Source organism: Trichophyton benhamiae (genome assembly GCF_000151125.1).
Source record: "Trichophyton benhamiae CBS 112371 chromosome Unknown contig01293.0, whole genome shotgun sequence".
Lineage (NCBI taxonomy): Eukaryota > Fungi > Ascomycota > Eurotiomycetes > Onygenales > Arthrodermataceae > Trichophyton > Trichophyton benhamiae.
Genome location: NW_003315113.1, coordinates 1328636 through 1354442, shown reverse-complemented (window position 1 = coordinate 1354442; position 25807 = coordinate 1328636). Strand labels below are relative to the sequence as shown.

The following is a 25807-nucleotide window of genomic DNA, read 5'->3' as shown; positions in this document are numbered from 1 at the left end:
AGGCGGTGGATCGTCACTTGGATTTTGTACTCCAGTACCACGGTGCGCGCATGAGGCTTGTCCACGGCCAAAAGAGGGTTCTGCTCCTGCGGCCTGAGCCTGGGCCAAACACACCTGGCGCTTCGACGATGGAACGGAGAGGGGGGGCAAACTAAAAAACAAATAAAGCCAATAGTGCGTTTGACAATGCTGAATTGTGCACTAGGCTGGAGTATATATGTGTCATGGGTTTCCGGAATCGCGCAAATCTGCAATGCTCACTGGCCGGGGGGGTATCGAGAATTTTGAGCACTGGTCAGACGCATTGTTAGCATATAGGCGGCTCTCTGCGAGGACCCATAGTTATTGTCATACCCGGTAAAAACGACAAAACGAGCGGGTCTGTATGGGTCGGACCCTGGTCGATTCTGAAGCAGATCTTGAGTTGGGTCGTACCCTAATATGCCAACGGGCTGCAGCTCTTGCCACGGTGCTTCCCCGGCCCAGTTAGGACAACATCATCTCTCAAGCGTCTTGCTGAGAGGAGAAGTGCATAGTAATATGCAGCACGAGGGATGCATTAGTTGCCTGGCCTGACAGGGTGGTGCTAATTTTGGAAGAGGACTGGCGTTTAGGGTTCGCTGTGGTCAAACCGAGTACGAGATATGCTACATCTCGCAGAGACAGCCTGGTGAACAGGTACCTTTCCGGGGTTGCCATTGACCGAGGAGGCATTCCAATAGAGATCAGCATGTTGGCGGTTAACCCGTTCGTTAACGAAGTTAGTCCGTCGAGTGATTGGATGAATAGCTCGTTCGTCGACCGTCTCTCCTAGCCGTGAAAACTAGAAGCAGTTGACTAGTTAGCTAGATTCTCCATGCCCAATAAGTAAGATAGATCCTCTCGGTAGTTACACATCCCCCTGCGGCCCTGGAAGGAGACTGAATCCCCGTAACGGAGAGAGATACCTGCGAAACTGGCCGGGACCCTCAGGCCTGGTTGATATTAGAGTTGACGGACGGCCCGCTCCCTGGAATAGCGACCAATTGCACCGGTGGTTAGCCGCCAACCCACTCGGCCCGCATAAGCCAAGGATACACACAGCTCGTACTGACGGTACTTGTAATTGCCACTCTGGGAGTTGGCTACCCGCTGTGCAGCCCATGAGATCCTGCCAGGCAGCCGGCTCCTCGTACATCCAACGCTATAATATTGTTGCGCAGACAGTCCGTGTTTTCTTTTTCATGGGTGTGGCAAGGGGGCCACCGGGGGATGGAGGATACCCCCTTCTCTTCTCTCTTTGCCCCCCTTAACTCGTTCGCGTACCGCGCCGTTCTCTTGTTGACGTGTACATGGCGTACTGGAGCCGGCCGCCGAAACGTCCTGGCTATATGACGGGAATCCCAAGATATAGCGCGCCTATATCTCGAGACGGGGACTCGGCACGGAGGAGGACCCAAACCAACATCTACCGCCACTATTAATAGGCGTAAGGCTGTTGCTATTGGCTCTCCATGCCCTGGCACAGCACGCCGTTATTTTTGTGTCAACCACCTGTCCTGCTGGGTCCGTGATGAGTTCGAGAAATGCCAGATCCAGAGATTGGGTGGAGCACTGGGTGCCCGGACCGGCCACAGAGAACGGAGAGAGAGCTCCTGCAAGGCCGCCTGCCCTTGATGAAACAGGCCATACTACTTCATCTGTATGCATATATGCCCCTTTTCCGCTTTTAGTGTCGTGGCACCTTATGCTGTACATTGGCTCGTGCAAGGAGGCATTGGATTGGCTTAGTGAGCGACCTCTAGCCGCCGGCCTGGTGCTAAAACGTTGAATATATCATGCATCAGAGAAATGTCCGGGATCGTACCGCCTGTATTATCGTCGTAGGACTTCGGCAAGCAGGAGAAAGGACTGCCATGCACCCTCGAACTGGTCTTTTTAGTCATGACAGCCCGATTGATAAAAGGGCCAATGTCGGTTTATCTTCTAAACAGACACTTGCGGCAACACCCTAAGAAGACAGGTCGGAGAGGAGTGAGGCTTAAGAATGCATGCAGACAGAGACAGGCGTGCCAGTGTCTTAGCAGGCGATGAGTGAAGATATCAGCCAAAGAACAGGTGTATTGGGGCCGGACCTCAATGTTCTTCCTGTATCACGACTTTACCTGCAGGAAAGACCGTTTTATCGTACATGAGAAGCTGAAACTACAGTAACCTAAGAATAGCACGACATGAAACAGATTACTATTCTCAGCTCTGGCTTGAAGAAATGATCTACGTAATTCATGCAGAAATATACGCAAAACTGTCAATTGTAAGAGATAAAAAAAATGATGCCATTCGTTCTATCTCTAGCGAGGAAGAGCGGACTAAAGATGCTACTCATTCAGTCCGGCCACGTTATTGCAACCTATCTATCTTCCAAGAGATACCTCCCTCCCACAGAAGATTCTGGTTGCTACTTTGTGCACGTTACCTAGTTCTGCCAGATCCTTCAGGCGGTATTAACCGCCCTGGATATTGGATTGCTGGAGCCCAGATATTTGCTTTCGCAGCTCAAGGAAGAAATCCTTGCCGTTGGCCATAGAATTTGCTAGGTCCCCTGTCAGTTTCAAATGTTCCTATAAACATGCGGACGCCGGAATAATGGAAGGTCTGGGAGGCATACGCTTTGAACCCCAAGGCCCACTGGGTCGAACTGGATTGCCATCTTTGCCTGTTGGTCTATATATCACTGGTTGGGGTTCTTTAAACCAGGTATCCACCACCAAGGATTAGCTATACGGAGAAAAGTTTCGGTATATAGACTGTGGGGGGCGTGGCTTCGACATACCGCCCTGTCCTCCCTTCTTGTAATCTGCGATAAAGAAACACCTGTAATTAGCACAAGCCGGGCTCGGTTTCGAGATCAAATCCCACACATAGTATTCCCATACCTCTTCTCAGCGCATCCTTCAATTCAACCGAGTTAAAACTTCGAACAGGAATGTGCGGTTCGCGCGAGGGGCCGCTTGGAGGACCTGTCCACGCCGCAGTCGCCGTCATGTTGTTCATTTGGTTCCGATGGCCGTGGCTGCCGCTCTGACGATCTCGATATCCTCCACTATGGTGCCGCTGGCCCTGGGGACGGCCATGGTCATACCCACGGCCACCTCGCCATCTACGAGCTCACGTCAGGATAACCATAAAAAAAAACCCCCTTCCCCAGAAAATGGGAAAAAAGAAAAATCCTCACGTACGTACCTGTCATCGCCCGCACCGCTCATGCTGCTACCAACCACGCAGAAAATTCTCTTGCACTTCGCCCTTCGAAGGGGAAATCAAAAGTCGAGAGACAAGGCTAAACCAGCTCCCCCCTTTTTGCGCTTCGCAGCGAGAAAGGAAAACGAAGAGGTTGAAGCTGTTTTTATGTTTCCGCATCGGGAAAAAGTCGCGCTTGTTTCCGGCGGCCAAAAAGCTTGGCATGTGCTTTACCTAAACAAGCTAGCGCGCGCCTACTCCAACCCAAAAAAGGAAAAAGAGCGAAAAAGCCGCGACGACCTCTTGGTGACGGCGTTTGAGGATAGCCGACGTTTTGACAACCTTGAAGACAACGCTACTCTGCTAGGAGGGAATTTTCCTCCTTTTCTTTTTGTTTTGCATGGAGTTGGTTACTTTGGCTGCATTGATGGACCATGATACTGCTCGCTAGGCCGCAGTGAAGCAACGCAGACGAAGAAAACAACTGTTGGAAGCACGGAGACACGAAGCGAGACCCTTGGAGAAGTGAACCAGCTCGCCTCTACCTTTCGACCTAGTAAAGTTATTACAGCGGACAAGGGGGGGAAGGCAGCGAAGCGATGGCATCATCTACCGCCAATATGCAGCGGAAGACGTCTGCAGCCCGGGCACCCAAGCCACGACCCAAAACAGCGCAGAAGGGGGCTCGAAACACGACAGTACAAGCTCCTGGAGAACCACCACGAAAGAAGCTAAAATATGTTCCTGGGGGTCCTGGAGGAGGTGGACGGTATATCGAGGTGGATGATATAGATCCGCCACCGCGAGCATCCTCGCAGATGCGAAATAAAACTAGCACTCCTAGGACTCGACCTGCTCGCGACTCCCACGCCTCTTCACGCCTTCACCCCGCAACTCCCTCTTCCTCGCGTTCAAGTCGACCGAGAACCCAGGCCCGGAGATATAGCTCTGCTGCAGCTGCAGTATTGGCGGTAACCCAGAGTGAAGGATACATGCCTCGTGAGGAACGTGGGTGGGAGGAGTTTCACCCTGATCTCGATATTGACGCCCAGATTGCCGTGTTTAGCTCAAAAGAAGTAGACGGACTGGTGAACGACGAGAATTCGTCCTCAAACGGAGCAAATGGGAATGGTTTTGGAGCTAATGGAGATGGTAGGAGTACGCCGAATGGATGTCGAGGACCAAGTCTGTCCCCGTCGAAACGTCGTCTTGATAACCCGAAAAGGGCAGATGACACACCGGAGCAATCTAAAGGAATATTGCTGCCAACGTCGAATCCGCGAGAAAAGCTTACGCTACCAAAGCCATCCTGGGTCGTCAAAGATCCGTTTCTACCGTTTGAGCAGAAGGGTGTTGGACAGCAAAATTACGTGGACCGTACCATGGCGAGCGTAGGCTACCAGGAAAGTGACATTTTCGTTCGGCACGAGAGAAGGATGATCCGGCTATCTGAAGGTGTAACAGATGGTGATCTTGATCTAGAGCCGCCTCCGCCCACTGAGGGGGACGCTGGTCCACCTCTTCCAAACGCGGACGTGGGTAGGGTGGAGTACGACATGGACGAGCAGGATGCCAGATGGCTCGAAGAATATAACACGCAGCGAAAACTTGAAGAATTCGAACCGATCAAACCTGCGATATTTGAAATTACCATGACTAAAATAGAAAAGGAATGGCATGCTCTAGAACGACGGATACCTAAACCTAACCCCAAACCACCCCAAACGCAACGACCGCGTTCCAGTTCTGCAGTTGCAGTGAACGGTGAGAATCCTGGCTCAGGAGAGGAACAAGATAGCAAATGCGCTGTATGTGACGACGGGGATTGTGAGAACGCTAACGCCATCGTCTTTTGTGATGGCTGTGACTTGGCTGTCCACCAGGAGTGTTATGGAGTGCCTTATATTCCCGAGGGCCAGTGGCTTTGCCGCAAATGTCAGCTCATTGGTCGAGGGTCTCCATCTTGTATCTTCTGCCCTAACACTGAAGGTGCGTTTAAGCAGACAAATACTGCTAAATGGTCACATCTTCTCTGTGCGGTTTGGATTCCAGAAGTCTCGATAGGGAACCCGTCTTTAATGGAGCCAGTGATCGAAATCGAAAAGGTGCCGAGAAGCCGTTGGAAACTTACTTGTTACATCTGCCGCCAGAAAATGGGAGCTTGCATACAGTGCAGCAACAAGAACTGCTTTGTAGCTTTCCACCCGACTTGTGGAAGGCGAGCCCATCTCTATCTGAGGATGAAACTGACACCAGGTGCCCCAGCAATAAAGGACTCTAACGAACTCAAAGCCTATTGTGATAAGCATGTTCCACCAGACTGGCAGGCAGATCATAATACCTCTTCCGCCACCGCCCAAGCTCTGGAGTATTACCGCACTGCCATGCAAGGGAAAAAATGGGGAGATAGCCAAGCCGCAGCCCTTGCCATGGGGCCGGAAACTCAAGAAGGCACGGACCCCAACGACTGTGATACCAGACCTATAACGCCTCGATTAACGTTAACTGTTGGCGGTAACAATAAGCGAAAGCGTGCCAATCCAAATCCAAGAACGATCTGGAAATTACCCTCTGGAGCGCCGGTTATCCCACGAGTTGTGCTCGACAATGTTGTCGCTTCTTTGGCCCGTTTCACAGTTCGTCAAAGAAAGCAATATGCCGAGGACGCGTGCAAGTATTGGACTCTTAAACGAGAAGCTAGGCGAGGTGCTGCATTGTTGAAGCGACTGCAACTTCAACTGGAAACATTCTCATCTATGGAAATGACCAGAAGGAATTTCTCTGGAATGGGACGTGCGGGATCTGTACGCCTTGAGCGCCGGATAGACTTTGCGGAAAGACTATATCACGACGTTGATAAGGTTCGGATGTTATGTGGCGAGGTAAAGAAGCGTGAAAAGGAAAAACTCAAGGATGCAGAAACCCTTCAAAGTATTATTGACATAGTTTACTTCCCTATACCTCCAATGCTGTGGCCGGTATTTGAGAAAGCCCATGCGTAAGTTCCCAGAGTTCCGGGAGTCGCTGCCCTTAGTATTTCGTCTACTAATATTGTCTTTTTTTTTTTGCACATTCAGATTGGATGGAAAGGGCGTATTCTTTGTTGGCTTCCAGACAATTCGGTCAAAGCTAGAAGAGCGGTACTATACTTCTGTCTCTGAATTTTCTCGTGACTTAGCACAGGTTTTCACTTCGGGGATTGGAGTTGCCTCTGTTGGAGATACGGCAGAGTTACAGATGCAGATCAGCGGTCGTGCTCCTGAGCTCAGCCACGAACAACGAGAGAAACGGAAACTTGCTAAGCGAATAATCAAATCCGTTCAACCTCTGTTAGAGGATGCTTTGAAGAAAGAAAGTGAGCTTAATGGCAAGCCTTATGAGAATGAGCTCAAGGGCCTTGACCTTATTCTTGAAAATAGCGTTGGCTCTCGTAGAGGATCTATCAACACCTCCTCTGGAGAAGCAGTCAACGCTGCCTTACTTACTGACATGGCAACGCAGCCGTTACCAAACGGAACTGAGATTGAAATGCAGGAGAGTGGCCTTAACCTGACTCCTGAATCTAAAAGTGAGATTACCGAGAAGGTGTCTGAGCAGGCCAACAACGAGAAGCCCGCTCCAGAGACGAATGGCGACCTTGCAGGTGATGAAGATCAAGACGCAGAAATGATGGATGCTCCAGAACTCCAGGAGAACAGCACTGAGGTGGTGACATCACATTCCAAAAAGCGAGAGTCAGAAAGTGGCCCTAACGAAGGTGAACCGCCCCAATTGCCTGTGGAGAAGGCGGGAGAGCAATCCACACCCGTTCTTCAACCCCAGATTCCACGAGACGAAGCCACGCCTCCTACACCACCTGCCAGCTTCTCAGAAGGCCAGCAGCTTCTGCCCCTAGCCCAAGGTGGCATCCAGTGGTACATGCAACCTTTCGACCCCATTGGTACCACCATCCATGAAGAACGCTGGACCGGTAGAGAGCTGGTTCGGGGCATGAGTGAGGAACTTAGTGATATTGGAGATGAGGAACTTCGTGACTTGGCTGGAGATGATGATGGCGTCGAGGATGCGCCAGCTGAGCCTACTGGACAAGATATTGCATCTGCTACGGCCCCGGAAGAGGAACCCTCCAGGTCCAAGACGCAGAAGACGCGAAAGCGATGGCGAGGATTTAGATAATAGCCCTTTGCTACTTGTTGTATTTTCTTTGTACCTCTCCGGAGATGATCACCTTATGCCTTCCGCCTTCTTCTATGCCCTTACATTCCCCTCACTAGAAAGATAATACGTAGTTAGCAATGAAATGAAACCAGGATATCAGGATATCAACGCTGCCGTGCTTTATCATTCGGCTTACTTTATATTGACTACGAAAAAAAGAGTTGCGGGAGCCAAGGACACCACGCGCTAGTCCAGATCGAGCGATAGCTAAAAGGATCGTCTTCCTGCCCAGGTGAAGCTTTCATCAGCTTTTTGCTCTTCTCCAGACATCAAAAGGCCAACCTCCTCGATCTTTAGCCTCTCGTCTCGCGCCTCTCCCTCTCTTTCACGTTGCCTGGTGCTGCAGCCTGTACTATTCCTTCTGCTTTCTCGTGTGTTGGTGCTTGCAGCAGGCGGACCGGACGAAAGACTCAGTGGCAACTCCCCAGAGCCGCTTTTTTTTTTGCTAACTGGATTATCGACCAACCATGGCCGACATGGAGTATGAAAATGAGAACGATCGGTTCGAAGGTAATGCTGGCCAGCACTCTCTACTTCTGCTCAAACTGAGGCATTAACCCGTCGTTTGATTGTGAAAAAAAAGATCCGCAATACCGCCGACGTAGCGCGTCACCCCAGGATGCTAATCGCGCTACCCGGAACCGCAGCGCTTCTCCCAACGGCCGAACTGACCGGTAAGAAATCCATATTACCGAACTACCCTTTGATGTGCTAGTAGTAAAAGAAGCACGAGAGACAAGAGATGAAAACGAATAGTGTCTAACTTTAAATAGTGCTGAAGGAACGGATACTCGGATGAAGAATGCGGATGATGAAGAGGGAGCTCAAAACACAGGCACCAACCTGTTTGTAACTGGGATCCATCCCCGTCTGAGTGAAGCAGACGTGACTCGTCTCTTTGAGAAATATGGTGAGGTGGAAAACTGCTCTATCATGCTTGATCCTCACACCAAGGAGTCGCGTGGGTTCGGGTTTGTGAACATGGCTACTCCTGACCAGGCAGAAGCGGCCAGAGAGGGTCTACAGGGCGAGGTAATCGACGGACGTACCTTGAGCATCGAAAAGGCTCGCCGTAGCCGCCCTAGAACCCCTACGCCCGGAAAGTACTTTGGGCCTCCCAAGCGCGGTATAGTCTCACCCTAAGTTTTCTACAATTGATAAGAGAGATTTTGCTAAATAAAAAAAAATGAATACCAGAACTCCGTGGGCACAGTCGAGGCGGTCGGTATGATCGCTATGACGATCGTCGCGGTGGGTATGGTGGCCATGGACGCCGTTACGATGATGGCTATCGCAGTTCTCGCTACGATTCCTACAGTGACCGTGGCAGTCGTCGCGATTATCGTGATGACTATGGTCACAGAGGCGTCGACCGCTACGCCACGTCCGGACGTGATGACAGGTACGGTGACCGCGGTGACAGAGGAGGCGACCGTGACCGTGATCGTGGGGATCGCCGAGGAGACCGTCGAGGCGGTGGCTACTATGACCGAGATGATGCTCGCGCGCAGTCTGCTTCTGGGGGTTATGCAGACGCCCCTTCCCATCGTGAGTCTTATGAGCCTTCTGGCAGTCGAGCTTACGATAACCGTTGGGACGATAGAACCGGCCCCCGCTAGGTAGGTATCCAATGCAGGCCCCAACGACAATGGCATCTGAGTTTTGGTTCACCCCAAGCCCTGCTCGACCTCTTTACTAGGCTTGCTCCCTGGATCTCGGTTCCCACCCCGTTTCTATCTTTGCTTATCTTTTCCTTCTCTGGTTGTCATCCTCTGATTCTACTACTGTATTCCACACATGGTTTCTTGTCGGCATCTTCAGCTGGGATCGGTACTTAATCGGTAACGGCGGCGCTTCTATGTTTGTTACACATCACCTTTCGCTCCCACACTTCTAGCATGGCTTCGACACAATTTCGAATAGCTGGCTCGCGGCTCACGTCTGAGGCCGAATGTCTGTTTGGCATGTCACCCGTCCGCTATAAACCAGCTGTTTCTTTACATGTCGCTAAATATCACGAAGCATGGCGGCGGAACACAGGATATCTAAACGTTGTAATACCTTCGGCTTTTTCTCTTGTGGGCAGCAAAATCTTCCGCACCATCTCTTCCCTGTTGGCCCTCCCCCTTATCGGTAGTCAGCTTGTTTCGCCGTATTGCATCTCTTCACACAAATTGAGGGTAACGACTCCTGCACTTTTGGCCCGGGAGTGGTCTCACGCTTCCAAAGAAGAAAAAAAACAAAAAAAAAAAACAAAACAAAACACAAATCGCTATCAAAACAATTCTCAAATTTCTACAACGCTACAAAATCCTCCAGCTGGAAACCCCGGAGCGATTCGCCTTTCTCGCTCTTTGCCGGTCCTCGTAGTCGAAACATAGCTTCTAAGAAAGAGCCGATGTCAGTTCCTCGTCTCTCTGAAGCCCCTGACACCCCCGTTATATTGGCTACATGGTGGGAGGGAAAGGATTTCCCATATCCTTGTCCCTCTGCTGTGACACGCTACTTCCCAGGCCGTGATCTTCACTTTGCCTTTGACGACGCCATCTACATGTACCCATCCTCTAGATATGAAGACCCAACTGTAACATACTTTGGTAAGTGCTCCTTTACAGATTGTTATTACTGACGTCGAGTTTGTTAGCGTTCGTCGGTTGAAGCAGACAACAAGTCCACTTAAAAGCATAGGGGAAGCATAGAATGATTGTCAATTAACTGGACAGGAGTAACCTTTTGCAATACCTCAGCGTTGCTGATTTATACATATCTGCATTTGAGTCCATGCTTTTACTACAGAAGACTAAACCCTGCTAGGTTTGGCTAGCTATGAGTGATATAGCATATGATGATCTTTAAAGCATTCAGGTGCTGTAGCAATATGCCATACTTCAATTCACTTCGTCTGGCGCCTACCACTTTTAATACAGGCGCCCCCATAAAAGCCCAAATGATATATCCTTGGAGGAAGTCCGTAAAACATGGGTATTGATTTAGCACACTCTGTCTAGCGTGTAAATCTCCTCATTTTGGATCGGGGGTCATGGCCATATCAGGTATTCGACTGTTCTCCAGCAGTCTCTCCGATTTCGCTGCTCTTTTGTATAAGATATTCCCCTAGCACCTGCAATGGGTTTGTAGGCCTAAGGTTTTTGTTAAAAAGCGATACATTAGCACGCTAAAGAAACTGATATAAAACAGGAGGGTAAAATACTCACTGATCCTTGGCCACCATCTTCATCCCTTCCAGAAGATATGGTACAATCTTTTCGTTCATATATATTCGTGCAGGCGCACCCGTAGCCTGGGGTTGAGGGGTAACATTGGCAACCCCGGCAGTACCAGTCGCGCCATTCCCCCGGTAGGTACCTCTTGTTTCATAGCCACCGCTCATGATGATGTCCCTGTTATCGTGGTGTTTATTGGCTAAAGTCTCGTTGTCCACAGACGGAGTGACACCACGGGAGGTGGTTGAAGCTGTAGCCGGCGGAGGAGGAAAACTGGCACCGAGTTTAGGGGTGGAGCTTGATTCTGGATGCTGAGAGGCAATGCGCAACGAGTCAGTTTTCTTTTCTTATAAAGAGGGTATGTCTGTGTTGTGGGATGTATTCTGCTAGGTAGGATGGGTATATATATTCTTAGTTGTAAGGCTATAAGGTCACGGCCCAAACTAGCGGGTATTACTCATGGGGCCTCATCACATACAGTGTTCTCCTGCATGACAGCTGGCCTGTCTTGCGGTGTTTCTCCATTGTTCTGTCTCTCTGCATTCTGGAATCCGGCGCCAGAAGGAAGCGAGTTGCCTGCCGGCAGCTGTGACGGGGCATCGGCCATGAAGAACCAGCGCTATCTAAGATCCCATAACCCTCCAAGGTCTATATACTTGGTCAATTGGTTGCCGTAGTTGGGCAGGTTTCTTCTCTCTTCCCTCAGCCCGCAGCTTGACAGCTTGAGATATCAAATTGTCTTCTGCCACTGGCGAGTTGCGAGTTTGTTGTCGGAGCTTCAGATGCAAACAGAGCAAACACACGCAAAAAAAGGCTAAAGTGGTTTTGCGGCGCATCATGTGATCTCGTGTTGCCAACGCGTTTCGCAGACAAGCTGAAAAAGCGGCGTTTTGTCGCTTTCACAGCGTCCAGCCCGTGTTTGAGACGTGTGGAATGCGGTGATATCTGGTCTATTTGCTGGATATGCACCCGAGTATGCAGGGCCTACTCGAATTCCTTTTGTCTTAATGACCCTCTCTCTCTCTCTCTTTTTCTCTTTGACCATGGCAGGACCTCGGTCCTCGCAACCTAAGCGACGACGTAGCTCATCAAGCCCGGACGACTCTTCATCGAGCAAACGATCAGATGCTGCTATTGAGAGGGATACCCCTGCTATATATGGATCTGCGTCGACGGATAAAAAGCCAGGAATATCTACTGAGGAGCTCGGGCATGATGCTTTACCCTTCGACCAGGAAGCTGGCTTGGAGGAGTCCCTCCCTTCCTTGAAAACAGGCAAAGATGCCGTTGAGGAATACGAGCAGTGGAAGGCTTCGCTAGATAACGAATCTCAGCTGGAAGGGACGCAGCAGCGGCTCACCCAAAGAAGATGGGTCAAAGGGGAGAGCTCCATCTATGTTGACGCTTTCAACTACGCCCTCGACAGCGTCCTTCAAGATGAGAGCCATCTTTTTAATGAAGCAGAGCAGGCCGTGTTTGATTACTGGAAAGGGCTCTCTTATGAATCTCAATACCTGTTCGTTTCTTATACCCCTTGGTTTATTAAAAACTCCATTGTTAGACATCGAGAACGTCCTTTTGACAAGTAACCCATAGTTATGTTCGGCTCTTTCTACGCAAAACATCTGCTTGGCATCGCATCAATAAGCTGGGCTATTATCAAGACATTACAGATATGTCAAGGGCAGTTGCCGACCTTCGAAAGACGAGAAAGTTGCCTGGATCAACTGACGACCATGTACCATGTTTTGGAGGACTGGACTCCCCTTCTGTGACTTCAATTGGTGGTGAATTTCGATTTGCAGACGATATGAACGAAATACAGTCAATCGAAGAAGCTTCCTCATTGCTCCTTCTTGACGAATTGAAATGTTTCGCAAGAGACCTAAAGGTTTCAGGGAAGAATAAGAAAGATCTTATCAATAGTTTATGCGATGCAAGCACCAGTCAAACAGGGCTAAATTGGCTTTCCTCAGCCGATACGAAAGGCACCGAAAGCAGTAAAACTGCATCAATAGCATCAGATTTCGGCAACCTCAAAACTGGAAACAGAGCCGTTATGTTCCGAGAGAAGATTTTTGACTGCACCGGTGACTGCATACGACTTTCCAGCGGCCCATTGAAACTTTTTGAACGCGTTCACCTGCTATTCTATCGTTCGACCCAATGGTCAGAAAAGTCTCTTACCGCCATAATACTTGCAAAGATTTCCAGGAGGAATTACCCTGATTATATTGTCAGTCGTTCGAATTCCATATTTCCATCACGATCCAAATTACTTGAATTTGAAGCTGCCATTCGCATCCAGTTTGATCTGGATAAGGAAATGGAATCCAACAGCTCCACAACTGATGAGAAGATACAATCTGTTAAGCAATTTGCAGAAACTGTCTATCCCCGGTGGAAGATACTCTTACAGGAAGAACGATCCAAAGAAGAGCGGCTATACGATTACGGAGAAGGTGCATATCTTCGTCGCTTTTCCCCTGCGTGGGTGTACACCAGGATCATACATAAAAGTTTGTGGTCTCTTGGACGGCTTAAGGACTATAAACAGGAACACAAGACGTTAAGGGAGCTGCTGGATCAGCGCCTCTTCCATGCTGCGAGGCGTGGAACTTGGTACCAGCGCAAGGCACTCCTTGAAGAGCATTACATGTGGGCACTCGATGCTACCGATACCCGGCCTGAGGATGCTCGAAAGAGGGACTGGAGACAACAGGCACTCCGCACTTGTGAAGATGGACTTCAAGACCCAGAATGTCATATAATTTTTCACTATGGTCTACAAAAACGGATAACGAAACTGGAGAAATCCCTGAAAATAGCAAAGAGGGAGCAGCATGATTTTTCCCATGTCATGCTCGCGAAACCCGAAGAACGGACGGTTGAAGGGATTCGGATTGAAAAAGAGCTTCCGGCAAAGCAATCTAACGGGAAATCTACGGGAAATAGCAACGCAAAAAACAAAGGTCGTCCGACTGTTTGGGTTGATGAACGGGAAGGAGGAGGCGAATGTCGGGTTGAAAGCATGTGCCTGAGCTGGTATAGGGATCACGGATGGAAAGGTTTCCATTGCGAAAGTGGAATCCTTCGAACGCTTGTGAGTAGTACCTAAGAAACCCCCTGGCCTACCTCACATTAGCTGGTAGCTAACACTAACTAATCAGTTTGGATACCTATTCTATGATGTTATATTTACCTATATTCCTAACGTCTTCCAGACTCCGTTCCAGACCTGCCCCTTGGATTTACATACAGATTCATTTTACTCATCTCGAATATCTGAAATTAATTCAAGGCTAGCTGAGATATCAAACGGGGAAGCACAAAGGCTCATCAAGGAAGTCTATACACGTGAAGCATCGAAACAAACTTGTGCTATAGGTATCGACTGGTCCTTTGAGCTCAATGATCTCCTTGAGATTGCTCAATGCTTTAGAGGTGAAGCATTGGCAACTATATGCAAGGTGATGGCGCAAGAGTACCAGCAACGCGGCGGAGGAATTCCAGATCTTTTCCTCTGGCGGATGGATACTAAGGAGGTGATGTTTTCGGAGGTCAAGTCAGAGAGTGACCGTTTAAGCGATACGCAACGCCTTTGGATTCATGTTCTTACAGGGGCAGGCGTCAAAGTCGAGCTATGCAACGCAGTAGCACGCGAGGTCAGGCGTATATAAACAATGTTGACTAGATTTTTGGATATACTGCCATATGCATATATAATTGATACGTCCAAGGAATTGATGTCACCTTGGTCTTTTACGGTAATGACATAAGTGACTTAGTTCATTATTCATAATTGCTAGTAGCACATTCAAGAGATAGCCAGTCAGGAAGAACTCAATTAACTATGGGAATAATATCTAACGCTCAGCTCCTGCTATTGTAGAAAGAGCTGTTTAGCTCCGTACAAACCCCAAGCATTTCTGCTGGGTAGCTTGTTTGGAAGCGCCCTGGTGCAGACCCGCGCTATTTTGATTTTATTTTTTATTTTTAGATCCATATTTGGTCCATTGAAGTCGTGAATGTGGTTTGAAATCGCTTATGCGACCATGGTGCTGGCAGTGGCACTCTCGTATCTCCAGGTTGGTGGGAGGACACCAACAGACTTGTAGTAACGAGAGAGACGGTGGATACGGGACTCAATCAGAATCAGACGGAACTTGCTGTCCTTGTCCTTGCGGTTGCGCTCAAGGTGCTTGCGGACAGCAACGGCCTAAGAAGGGAGAGATTAGTTTCTAGATAGTCAGGGGTACGCTGTCAAAAAACGGGATAGGCTTACCTTTCTGATCAACATGTAAAGGTCCTCTGGGATTTCAGGGGCGAGGCCTATACAAGTTTACAAAAATCACTCTGTCAGCCGATCATGACCAAGCAGAGGCAGTATGGAAAGAACATGGCCCCAGAGGAGCGCTGAAAACGTTCAATCTTTATATTATATGAGGTGATTGAGCTTAGAGAATGTTCAACAATCTCTCACGTTGAAGCGCTCCTCTAAACAATCATATCACCTCCCACATGAAGGGTGTCTATGCAAATTCGTACCGTTGGACTTGAGGATGCGGAGGATCTTGTTTCCTATATACGCGAAAACATATTAGTTTAAATGTTGTTGGCGCAAAGACAGATTTCAGACGGATTTCAGGTCTCAGCTCCAACCATGCACATACCAGTAACAACCTTGACTTGGGCAATGCCGTGGCTATCACGGAGGACAACACCGATCTGAGATGGAGTAGCACCCTTCTTGGCCATCTTGCAGATGTGGTCGACAACCTGATCCGGAGTGGTCTTCAACCAGGCGGGAGCGGTGCGAGAGTAAGGGATGGCAGAGGCAGAAATGCCCTTGCCCTTGCTGTGAAGACGACCCATATTGACGGTGTTGGAGGCGCTGGCGAAGAGCAAAAGTTGGCGGATGAGATGTGTCGATGTCGAGAAGTTCCTTCACGTCGCAAAATTGAAGATTTAATTTTTGTCGGTAAAATCAAAAATCGCGGGCGGATGTGTGATCACGTGAACGGCTGTCGCTTATATCGTGTATTTAGGTGGTAAAAATACCAAAATTACGAGTATATATATATATTACAATGACGATCCACGTGATCAATATCATCTCACTTGAAAGTTTATATTATAAGGTCTACATGAAAGATGTTGAACAACTCATAAGGAGAGAGCCAGGAGGCAGCTCGAGTATGATGTGTATCAAAGGAACAGGTCAACTATTTCGCTGTACGACAGCATACCAGCAAAGGCCCAATATGCCACCGATGGCAATAGCAATGGCGGGGGGCACTCTGAACCAAGCATTCTCAGCATAGGTTATAGCCGCCACGACAACCCAAAAGGGCTCCATTCCCAGGCTTTGACCCTGTGATGCATTGGCGCTCAGATAGCCGATCTCCCAGAGGCGATACACAGCGGTGAACACCAGGCCTACTGCAGCTGAGTTCATTCCTCTGAGACAGCTTGTTGTTAGTGGATATTTCCGCAGGACACTCCAGCAACTTTGGAACCCAACGGCCAGAGCCATTCCAGGGATGTAGATTGCAACGAACGCCATTGCAGAGCCCAGGATAGTTGGAGAATGCATTGAGGCTACTGCAAGCCCGCCTAGATATACGGCAAAATTGAAATTTGGCCCAGGGAAGGCCTGGATAAGGGCTAGGCCGATGAGGAAGTCTCGTGGAGAGACCCAGCCCGGCCCTACAACATACTCACGAAGCAAAGGGATGACGACTGGGCCACCGCCAAATATCACCGTTCCGGCAAGATACAGGTTGGAGAAGAGGTCAAGGTCAAGCATGGGCTTCTCCATTCCCTCGCGCACCACCAGTATGGCAACGAAACTTGCTATATAGTAACTTATCCTTTAGTTCATGGTATTCAGGGATGCAGGGGGCAATATTGAGAGCACGAACCAAAGAAGAGGACGATGATCAGAATACCCCATTTCATATGCAGAGAGTGAGAGTGTGTGTCCATCGGTTGATTTGAATCCGAGCCCACGAGGGTGCTAGGGCTATCAGGTATTATGGTTGAGCTATCTGAACGTCGAAGCTGGGGAAGATCGGCTTGGGGCTCTTGCGCTCTCCCGGCTAGAACGCGGCGCCGCTGAAGTGCTAAAGATTGATGAGGATGGTTTAATTGGACCCCCACATGATCAATGCCCGCCTCAGCGTCACCCGAGGAACTCGAGCGCCTTTGACGAAGTTTATCTCTCAACTTTGTGATGTATGGTTGAGCGATCAGATCCCATACTGCAGTCGTGCAACCACCAATCAATATGAGGATCGGAAAATACCATATGGCTTGGTAGCACAGGCCAGCCGATCCGCCAAATATAACCAGTATTCTGGTTACTTTGTCTTGAATAGACTTCTCCGCTAACTGAAGAGTGGTTAGCCTTTCGATCCTCTTTTTTCTCTGCCCTTTCCTCAATTTTGATGCCATATTTACCTGTACTGCTGCGAGAGCGATGATACCAACGGTCGAAGCATTCAATCCGGAAAGGAAAGCATATACTATGGTCGGAAGGTTCTGGTCAAGCTTTGCAACTCCAAGAGCGAGACCGAACATTCCAATAGCACCCGGAAGGCTATGATATACTCAAAACATATCAATATTATCATTCTGCATATACAAAAAAAAAAGAGGTGCAAGGGAGACACTAACGTCCATAGGAAGAAAGCGACCACTGCAGGGAGAAAGCCTGCATGTATCATTGTTATGCAGAAGAGCATCTTTGTACTCCCAGGCCCAGGAAGGGCCTGACTTATCGCAAAGAGCTCCTGGTACTATACAACACCCCATCGAGGTTAGCTTCAGGTAGTCTACAGGCGAAAGTTGAAGTGAGATGTGACATGTCCACACCGTTTGCTCATCAACCCATGGTACTCTCCTCCCAGCGTCCGACACGAATCGCCGGTGAAGAGTTCTAAAATGCACTGGTGGACCGCCGAAGGACGTGAAGCCAAGGTCAAAGGTTCGCTGAAAAACGTCGGCCATGCGACTCTGAAGCTTCCCCTTGTTCGGTTCATAAGCAGCCTGGCTGGACTCGGCGGGCGCCAGGCCACGCCTAAACATATCGATAAAACTGCTTACCGCCATGACAGCGGACTTTGTGTGTCAACTTTTCACAGGCAGTGGATAGCCAGATCACAGCTGCAGCTCAGGGTCTTCACGGGGAGAGGGGGAAAAAGAGACCTCCTTTTTCCTGGGGAAGCCCTCAGTGTTTTAAGTAGTCCTGCTGGCCGCATGTGTCGACGATATCGACCGAGTAAACGGCGGGCTAGTTCTCGAGCCCTGTAACGACCAGGCTGGATCGCATCATCATCATCTGGGGTATCACAGATCACCAGACTCGAACAGCGAATTACCCTCCTGGCCGCAATATTAAGGATGCCTCCAACACAGGGTCAAGCAAGCTTCTGCTGCAGCCACGGTCGATCTGTCACGTGATGGTTCCTTTTATTTGGCCGGCTTTTTTTTTCTTCTCTTTTTTATTTTCTTTTCGTCCACAGCGAAGTTTTTTTCGTTTGTTCAACTTCAGGCTTTGGGCCTTTTTCTTTCTCAGCGAGCGTCAAGCGATGCGAGACTCACTGTCTTTTGGCCTTTTGCAAGCCGTGGAGAGAGAGACAGGTGAGATATGATGAGCATAGGTAGGAAGCATGCGGTGATCGTTGCTGCGACCTAGGTAGCTGCCATGTAAGAGAGGTATGTACTGTCCTCCCTCCAATTGCGCTGAAATCTTCCGCACCGCACAAAATATTTGTCACCTGGCTTTCATGATGATATCTCACTTTACTTTTTTTTTTCTGGTACCTCTTATGTCAGAAGCTGTGCCTCTTCTGGTCCAGCTTCAATGATCTTAATGGACTTCTGATTCCTCACAACCGATCTCGATGTCTGCATTGCTCCTTATCTGTCGGTACGCATTGACTAACGAAGCTTTTTATGGCTTAGGTTTAATTCCGCTGTTGTCAAATGCAAGCGTGATAAGATATATACTTACGGACTATCGACACTACGGGGAACCCTTTCGTCGGTTCGTCCGGCGAAATATCTGATCATGATGGACGTACGGGTATAACATATGGTTGGTGATATGACGTGCTGAGGCCTGGTATCTGTTTGGAAGGTGTTTAACATTCCTTGCTAAGCCAGATGCATAGCAGTAATGCACAATTGCCCACATATCAGATGTCCGTCGACTAATTAATTAATTTATATCCTTTTTATTTTCATATTTAAATTTTTATATTTATTTTTTTTTCTTACCCCGTCTTTCGCCTGCAGCAGCACTTTTTCGAAAAAGGCAGGTTCTAATATGGCTATATGCTATATATCAACGATATATAGACGGAAAGCTATATCTGATAGGATTGGAAATGAGCTTTCGGTTGTTCCGAGTATCAGGAACCCGCCTGCGGTGTCTTAACTTTCCCTTCGACCTTAAAATTACCTCCGTTCGTCCATGGCCCAGCCCGTTGCCAACGCTCCAGCTGCTACATGAGCCTGGGATAACATGCATGACGTCGATTCTGACGATCAAACAATAGACAGTCAAAGTCGCAGGACGGGAACCGAGTCTTAGTCTCGTCCTGGTGCTAGACAGAGACAAGCGTACCATACTTGAGCAAAGGGTCTAAGCTGAAGGTACTTCGGTCAATATCTCCTGCAATTTTTTTTTCTAGGTCTCCTTTTATTACTGGAAATTGAATTGGAGATGCCCGGCTGGAGGGATCAAAATCGCTTGCCGCGATGGAGTTCTCAAGAAGTGGAATTCTTAAGACACTTAATACCTATTCTACCCCATATAGAAGAAATTTGCCTTCATTTATGCCTTCTAGAACCCATATTGCTCAGACAAAGAGAAAAAAAAAAATCTCTGCATGTCCACGATCAGCCAGATCGATAGCTCCATAGCCTACCTGTCTCACCTCGGAAATTTGTCTATCGTGAGAGTCATTCGATCCAGCTTTGCGCCTTTCAGCCTCGGAGGTTCGCGGGCGGCTCAGGCCTCCAGTTCAACCGCCGAACCCTGCAGCGTTGGTTCATAGTGAGAGTGAGATAAGCCTGTGCGAGTGTCTGGATCTTTGGACAGATTTCAAATGTATATTTCTTTTTCAAGGTCCTTCACCTTACCAAAGAAGATTAGTAAATTGTTCTTGCGTATCCTCCTGCCCCAGCTCCATATGCAGTTCGGCAGGGGAAGGAAGAAAGAGACATCTTCGTATATCCGTCGCACAAGCCCTCCAACACCCCCATCACAACGAACTCTTTGACCACTGAGTCGGGAGATATCGGCCTGGCGCGGGCTAGCAAAGAACGGGTGAACCCCCTTCTCGGATCCCATAGTTGGTTGGATGGGCTGGAGGGCTCGCTCGCTTCGCAAGATCCCCCAAGACAACCCTGTCCTGCCAACTGCGAACACAGGTACTTACGTACCCGGGGATGGATGATGGACCAGGGGAGAAACATTGATTGCGTTATTTAAACGAGCTTTCGTGGCTTTCCCCCCCCTGGGGTTATCATATGTTTGCAGGTCGATAGTACTCCGTACGTAGCCAAGGGATAGGTATGGATTATGGGTATGTCAGCAGCCTGTCAGGTTCCTGGCTGGGCGAGCTGGATGGATGGATGGATGAAGAGAGAGAGAGTGAGTGAGTGATTGACAAGCAGCGAAACGGGGATGTGCAGCGAATCATGATGGATATCCATCAGTTCACCGCTGGAAGGCTGCATATGGCTGGACCGTCACCAACATCATGCACAGTGTACATACAAACAACTTGTACTTGTTGTTTCTCCAGGGATCGGGTGGACGAGGCCAGTCAGCGTCGATGAGACCTTGCTCCAGCGCTGTGCAGCTTGGCAGGCAACGCCGTGCATGAAGAGCGAGGTGGATGAGTGCGAAGTTATCGTGGAGCAGCGAATTCGCAAGAGCAAGACAGGCGGAGGCGAAAGCCCATCGGCATCAGCCGTGGCCCTGGCACAGCTGTTGGATCGCAATCTCGTTGTCGATACTCCCCGTGTTTGCTCAGTGCATGATGTCCCGGCCTTCCCGCCGCCAAAAAAAAAGACGAGCAGCCACAACAACCGCAACGGGATAATGGACGTTGAAGAATAAGAGTAAAAGCAGGCTGTCTTTTCTTCTGCTTTCTGTGTAAGTTTCTCCGTCGTTCGGGCATATGGGACCAATGGCTCTGCTCGTCAACAGAATTGGTCAAGTCGCGTGTTTCATTGGCCACGATGATCCCGGCGGCCGATGCAAGTCATGGCTGGCTGCGCACGAGACGAGACGAGACGAGGTGCACACGACGATGACGGTGGACGGACATGGGCGTCTGGGTTGTCTGATTCGTGTGTGGTTCTAAGCAAGCATCCATCCTCCTCGCATCCAGCAGCATCCGCCGCATGAATCATAGCAAGGCGCGAAGTATGCACAGGGGGCGGAAGACGGGAGGCAAGAGAAGGAGGAGGAGGAGCAGCAGCAGCAGCAAGTCTCCCGGACGCCTGTGGGCTTGCGGGACGCCCAGGAAATGGGAGGATGAAGATGTTCTAGAAAGTTGGACATACTTACATAAAGTATAAGGATGGGTGAAGGAGATGCCTGGCCTGAGGTAGATAGAGCAGACGGACGGGGACAGCAGGGCAATCTATCTGTGGCACTCCATCCGATCTGTTACATCGTGCAGGAAACGAGATATATCTTGACTGCCAGCCCAAGCGAGAGGCCTAGGGAGGTTGACCTGACCATCCACGGCGTCTTCCTTCCCGCATCCAACAAGCAGATGATGGCAGGCTCCAGCATGATAGACTGAGTGAGCTATCACCCGTTGATGAGCAAGGCCCTGATCTTGCGCTGCACGCATCAACGGCCGGCCTCTGCCCTGGAGGGACAAAGTATACGGTTACTCCGGACATCCCTGCCAGACGGGGAGGAGAGCGTCCAGCGAATCTCGCCTTATGTGAGACGCAAGAGAGAGTCCTCGTCTCCCTCGACCGCAGACATGGTAAGTTCCGACCAGCTCAGATGCCTGCTCCCTGTCCCTGTCCATGTCCCTGTCCATTAAACTCTTAGGAGGGGAGCCCACCAGACTCTGGCGTCGAACATCCATGCATATAGTTAGATGGCAGTGACTATAATATCAACTGGACTCCGTATACTTGGTGATGAGAAAAGTACAACACGCGGCCTGCACATATAAGATATGCATAGATGCAGCCGTGCACTTAAGTCCCTATCTATGCAGCAGGAGATCCGCCGGAAGGGAGCAGAGTCGACGAGAGATGATGATGCACCGTACGGAGTAAACGCATGGTGATATCAAGACGCAAGATGCCCCGTATGTTTGCCGTAGCGAGAGGCTAACCATAGGATGCCTCTACCAACCAACACCACAGCAGCTGTCGAAAAGCAGAGTTATAGTTAACTCTACGTTGGATAAAGCATCTTCCGAATCGATAGTCTCGAGTCTAGCAAGGGCTTCTTTTCTTCTTTTCTTCTTTTCCCAGCAACGTGGAAAGTTGGTAGTGTTGGCCGGCCTCTGTAGCTAGCTGACTCGAGCTCGCTGGCCTCCATCAACTATTAGCCCCGGCCTGTTGTCTGCTCTGTCTTTTGCAGGCTGAATGTTACACACTCTTTGACGCCCTTTTGGCTGCTTCTTCTTCTTCTTCTTCTTCCTCTCTCCTGCATTTTCCCTCTTCTGCAGCGTGGCGATATTACCCATAATTATTGAGCTTGTTTTCTTCCATTTCTCCCCCGTCCTTCATGCTGGCGGAAATGGCGGGCCTGTGGAAAGACAAGAAGAAGCCCCCTCCCCCCCCCAGCCATCCCACCGCTTTGAGTGTGGATGGGTATACTATATCGAGAGTATATGTATACCCTGGAGCAACGCCGAGCCAGCCAGGGCGGTGTTCTTGCTGCGCAGTCAATCGAAAGAAAGAAAGAGAGAGAGAGAGAGAGAGAGAAAGGGTTTCACCCGTGTTGGATGGTTAGCTAGCTAGCCGGCGGATAGCAGATGCCCATGGGTAGGACGGTCTCAAACGGCTCCGTCCAGGGCCCAACCATGGAACCCGGCTTTCGTCACTGACTGGAGGCAAACGGACAAGAAGAGAATGATACTGGAACGAGACGCATGGCAGGGAGATAGTCCGAGCCTGGTTCCATGGTTCGTGTCGAGGCAAGACGTTTTAGAGCAAGCGACGGTCACAACAAGCCCGCCACTAGTGAATCCTCTGCATCGATCTACACCCGAGCCACGGCCGATGTGGGCTGCAGTTAGCTGTCGATGGCCTGCTCTGTGCTTTTCGGCTGGTGGCGTGCTACTCTTAACTCCAGCTATGCAGGCAGGCAGGCAGGCAGGCAGCTGTGATGGTGATAAGTATACGGCCATTCTCAGCAGCGACCCGGACTCCGTACGCCGCCGGGAAGACGAGCCGGCGACGGGCTGGTTCGACTCAAAACGGCGACGCACACCAGCAGGCGAGAGAGAAGAGACGCTAGCAGCCTTCTAGAAGCCTCAAAGCCCCAGGGGGGGCAGGGCGTTGGAGTGCAGCAAAACAGCCGTCCTGGAGGGCGATATCAAAAGGAGCGCCCATCCCTGGCCACGGCTCGATATAAAATTGGCATGGGTGAGGAGGGTCTCGTCTCCGGCTAGGTAACCCTATGCACGCAGCGCCGCCGGCGAAACGGAGGCCCTCTCCTCGCCTGAGTCGTGCAGTTTAGCAGTCTAATAGCTCGCGAGTTAGTCTTCTTTGCTTAGATATTAGCCAGAGATTAGTCGACCAGGTGGTTGGTTGCTCTGGTTAGCCCGATCAATAAGGGGGGGCGCTGCCAGCCATAGTAGGTAATATATGTATAACGGGGCTATAATGAACCCGGTCACCAAAAGTCTTGTCTTCTCCAGGTTATCCAGGGGCATGTTATTTTACATACTGTCGAGAGAGAAGCTGGATGTCAAAAGAGGTCCCGTAGAGAGAGAGACCCTCCCCCGGGAGAAGCAAAGCAAGCATATACTTAGAGTGCTCCGTAAGAGTCCAGTCTCTGCCCAGACAGACCTGCATCAGCCCATGCCCGGCAGCGTCGCTAGTGCGAGGAACAAGGGCGTATCACGATCCTGCTGCTGGCTGCTGGCTGCTGGCTGCTGTCTTCGCCTACGAGGCAAGCCAGCCCAGTAAGTACTAGACATGGATGGCTCGCTGGAGCTGCGCCCCAGCCTGGGTCAAGCCAGCATCTGGAGACGTCAGACTGCTTGACCCCCTTCCCCCCCCCCGTATCTCGCTCGACCAGCTGTCTACCTGCGACTATGGACCGTTGGGAGTCTGTCGTCACGCGGCTTTCTGGCTGGTTTCAGAGCCGCATCGCCATCGCCATCGAGCCCCTTTTTTTTTTTTTTTTATTATATCGAAAATCCCGACATCAAATCAACCCCTGGAACGTCACCAGCAGAACCACCGCGTAACAGAGTAACCAGCCAACGTACGTAGTCCTAGTGCGCTGCTGAGGACATCTCGAGAAGTGCCGATGGGACCTGGGCCTCCAGTGCTGCGCCTGATACGACGGACGAATGCCTGTGCCGGCTTGGTCACTCCACCGCCGGCGACGCTCGCGCTGCCATGGACAGACGAAAGTTGACCGGCGGCTCCATCCACGACCGTAAGGCAGCCATCCAGCCAGCGCCCAGGGAGAGGAGACTTCTCCAAGCAGCGAGTGGCAGTGTGGCGTGGGCGGCCAGTCTTCCGGCCCGCCAGCAGCGTCATCTCGCTCGTCCTCGCGGCCCTGCGAGCCATGGTTCGGCCGCAGCTCATCTCCGTGGTGGCCGCCAGTCAATCAATCAATCATCATTCATCCATCCATCGCCGTCACCAAGACGAAGAAGAAGCCCTCGACGACTGGCCCGTCACATCAAATACTCGACTAAGTTATGATACTGGTCCGTGGCAGCAGCTCGAGGGCGCAGGGTCGCCGCCGCCCATCCACTCAACCAAGCCCAAGCCTGTTCCTGGCTCCATCTCTCATGATCCGCATGGCCTCCTGCATCCTGGGCCGCAGCGGTGGAGGGGACTTGCCGGCCGTGATAGGTTGGACAGCTGGAGCCGTGAACCCTCGTCCCCCTTCGATGGCCCGGCCTGCCACAGCGCAAGCACGCACAGCAAAAGGGCAGTTAGAGGCCAAAAGAAAAGCAAAAAAGGACGAAGAAGAAGCGGCCTGCGAGCGTTCGTCTGCCTTCTTTGGCTGCTGGGCTCTTGCTGGGCGGGACTTCTTCAGCCTTTTCATTCGCCTTTTGCCATCTGCCCACCTGGATCCTCGTCACCCCTATATGGATGGCTTCATGGCTCTGGCTGCTCCCTACTATCTGGTTCTCTCCCCCCAAGTAGGTCCTCTAGGCCTGTTGCAAGGGAGCCCGTACTTAAGTATATACTCAAAGTACTTCCTGACTCCGTATCAAGGGTCACCCCCTGCCATCATTTCCAACCCCCCTGAGGAGACGACAGCAAAGGGGATGGATCAAGACAAGCCCATCTCGAGGGCCAACGCTCCGCACCCACATCGACCGGAGATGGCTGCAAAATTATAAGGGCCCATGGGTTTTACTGCTAAGTATAATCCTTACCCGCAAAAAACAAGTGGATGGATCGGGGCTCGTTTCTTTTGCCTGCGTCTTCTTTGCTTCTTTTCTTCTTCCTCTCTCCCATCCCCCTTGCTTTTTCCTGGGACGATCGTTCAATTGCATTACTCTAACTTGCACTCGCTACTTTACTTACATATACTACAATAATACTACTAAACCACACGCTTGCTGGCCTCTTAAGTACTTACTTACTTACTGGCCTCTTAAGTACTTACTTACTTACTGGCCTCTTAAGTACTTACTTACTTACTGGCCTCTGCTAAGCTGTCCCACTCTGAGCTAACTTACCGGCCAGCGCGTGCTATTTGATGCTGGCAAAAGTACCGAACCCGCCATTCCCAAGCAATCACCCACCAGCGGCCCTATCCTATTCTTAGCTTGCTATATCACACTATATCTGCGTCTGAATCTTGGGTCCCAACGGATGAATGGTTAGAGAATTTTATTTTTGCCTTTGCCTAGCACGGAGGGTCTCCTTCTTACTCCTTCTTCTTCTTCTTTTTT

General features: G+C 50.2%; 9 protein-coding genes across 9 annotated transcripts; 6 read left to right on the top strand and 3 right to left on the bottom strand.

Annotated features, from left to right (window-relative positions):
- Positions 1-3042: 3042 nt before the first annotated feature.
- ARB_04445 (uncharacterized protein) lies at positions 3043-3657 on the top strand (the record flags this gene model as incomplete). The annotated part of the gene is made up of 1 exon (XM_003017517.1): positions 3043-3657. The coding sequence occupies one exon, from the start codon at positions 3043-3045 to the stop codon at positions 3655-3657; it is 615 nt and encodes a 204-aa protein (XP_003017563.1).
- Positions 3658-3818: 161 nt separating this feature from the next.
- Positions 3819-7395, top strand: ARB_04444 (uncharacterized protein; the record flags this gene model as incomplete). Its single annotated transcript, XM_003017516.1, has 2 exons — positions 3819-6217; positions 6297-7395. 2 exons carry the CDS (start codon positions 3819-3821, stop codon positions 7393-7395), a joined length of 3498 nt encoding a protein of 1165 aa, XP_003017562.1.
- Positions 7396-8232: 837 nt separating this feature from the next.
- On the top strand, positions 8233-8617 carry ARB_04443 (uncharacterized protein; the record flags this gene model as incomplete). Its single annotated transcript, XM_003017515.1, has 2 exons — positions 8233-8469; positions 8570-8617. 2 exons carry the CDS (start codon positions 8233-8235, stop codon positions 8615-8617), a joined length of 285 nt encoding a protein of 94 aa, XP_003017561.1.
- A 2031-nt stretch (positions 8618-10648) lies between these two features.
- On the bottom strand, positions 10649-11497 carry ARB_04442 (uncharacterized protein; the record flags this gene model as incomplete). The annotated part of the gene is made up of 3 exons (XM_003017514.1): positions 10649-10972; positions 11140-11280; positions 11318-11497. 3 exons carry the CDS (start codon positions 11495-11497, stop codon positions 10649-10651), a joined length of 645 nt encoding a protein of 214 aa, XP_003017560.1.
- Positions 11498-11668: 171 nt separating this feature from the next.
- ARB_04441 (uncharacterized protein) lies at positions 11669-14341 on the top strand (the record flags this gene model as incomplete). The annotated part of the gene is made up of 3 exons (XM_003017513.1): positions 11669-12177; positions 12258-13764; positions 13832-14341. The coding sequence occupies 3 exons, from the start codon at positions 11669-11671 to the stop codon at positions 14339-14341; spliced, it is 2526 nt and encodes an 841-aa protein (XP_003017559.1).
- A 365-nt stretch (positions 14342-14706) lies between these two features.
- On the bottom strand, positions 14707-15536 carry ARB_04440 (uncharacterized protein; the record flags this gene model as incomplete). The annotated part of the gene is made up of 4 exons (XM_003017512.1): positions 14707-14880; positions 14947-14993; positions 15183-15242; positions 15335-15536. 4 exons carry the CDS (start codon positions 15534-15536, stop codon positions 14707-14709), a joined length of 483 nt encoding a protein of 160 aa, XP_003017558.1.
- A 346-nt stretch (positions 15537-15882) lies between these two features.
- ARB_04439 (uncharacterized protein) lies at positions 15883-17243 on the bottom strand (the record flags this gene model as incomplete). Its single annotated transcript, XM_003017511.1, has 2 exons — positions 15883-16517; positions 16586-17243. The coding sequence occupies 2 exons, from the start codon at positions 17241-17243 to the stop codon at positions 15883-15885; spliced, it is 1293 nt and encodes a 430-aa protein (XP_003017557.1).
- Positions 17244-20246: 3003 nt separating this feature from the next.
- On the top strand, positions 20247-20796 carry ARB_04438 (uncharacterized protein; the record flags this gene model as incomplete). The annotated part of the gene is made up of 2 exons (XM_003017510.1): positions 20247-20329; positions 20391-20796. 2 exons carry the CDS (start codon positions 20247-20249, stop codon positions 20794-20796), a joined length of 489 nt encoding a protein of 162 aa, XP_003017556.1.
- A 3663-nt stretch (positions 20797-24459) lies between these two features.
- ARB_04437 (uncharacterized protein) lies at positions 24460-25249 on the top strand (the record flags this gene model as incomplete). The annotated part of the gene is made up of 2 exons (XM_003017509.1): positions 24460-24752; positions 24850-25249. The coding sequence occupies 2 exons, from the start codon at positions 24460-24462 to the stop codon at positions 25247-25249; spliced, it is 693 nt and encodes a 230-aa protein (XP_003017555.1).
- Positions 25250-25807: the final 558 nt, after the last annotated feature.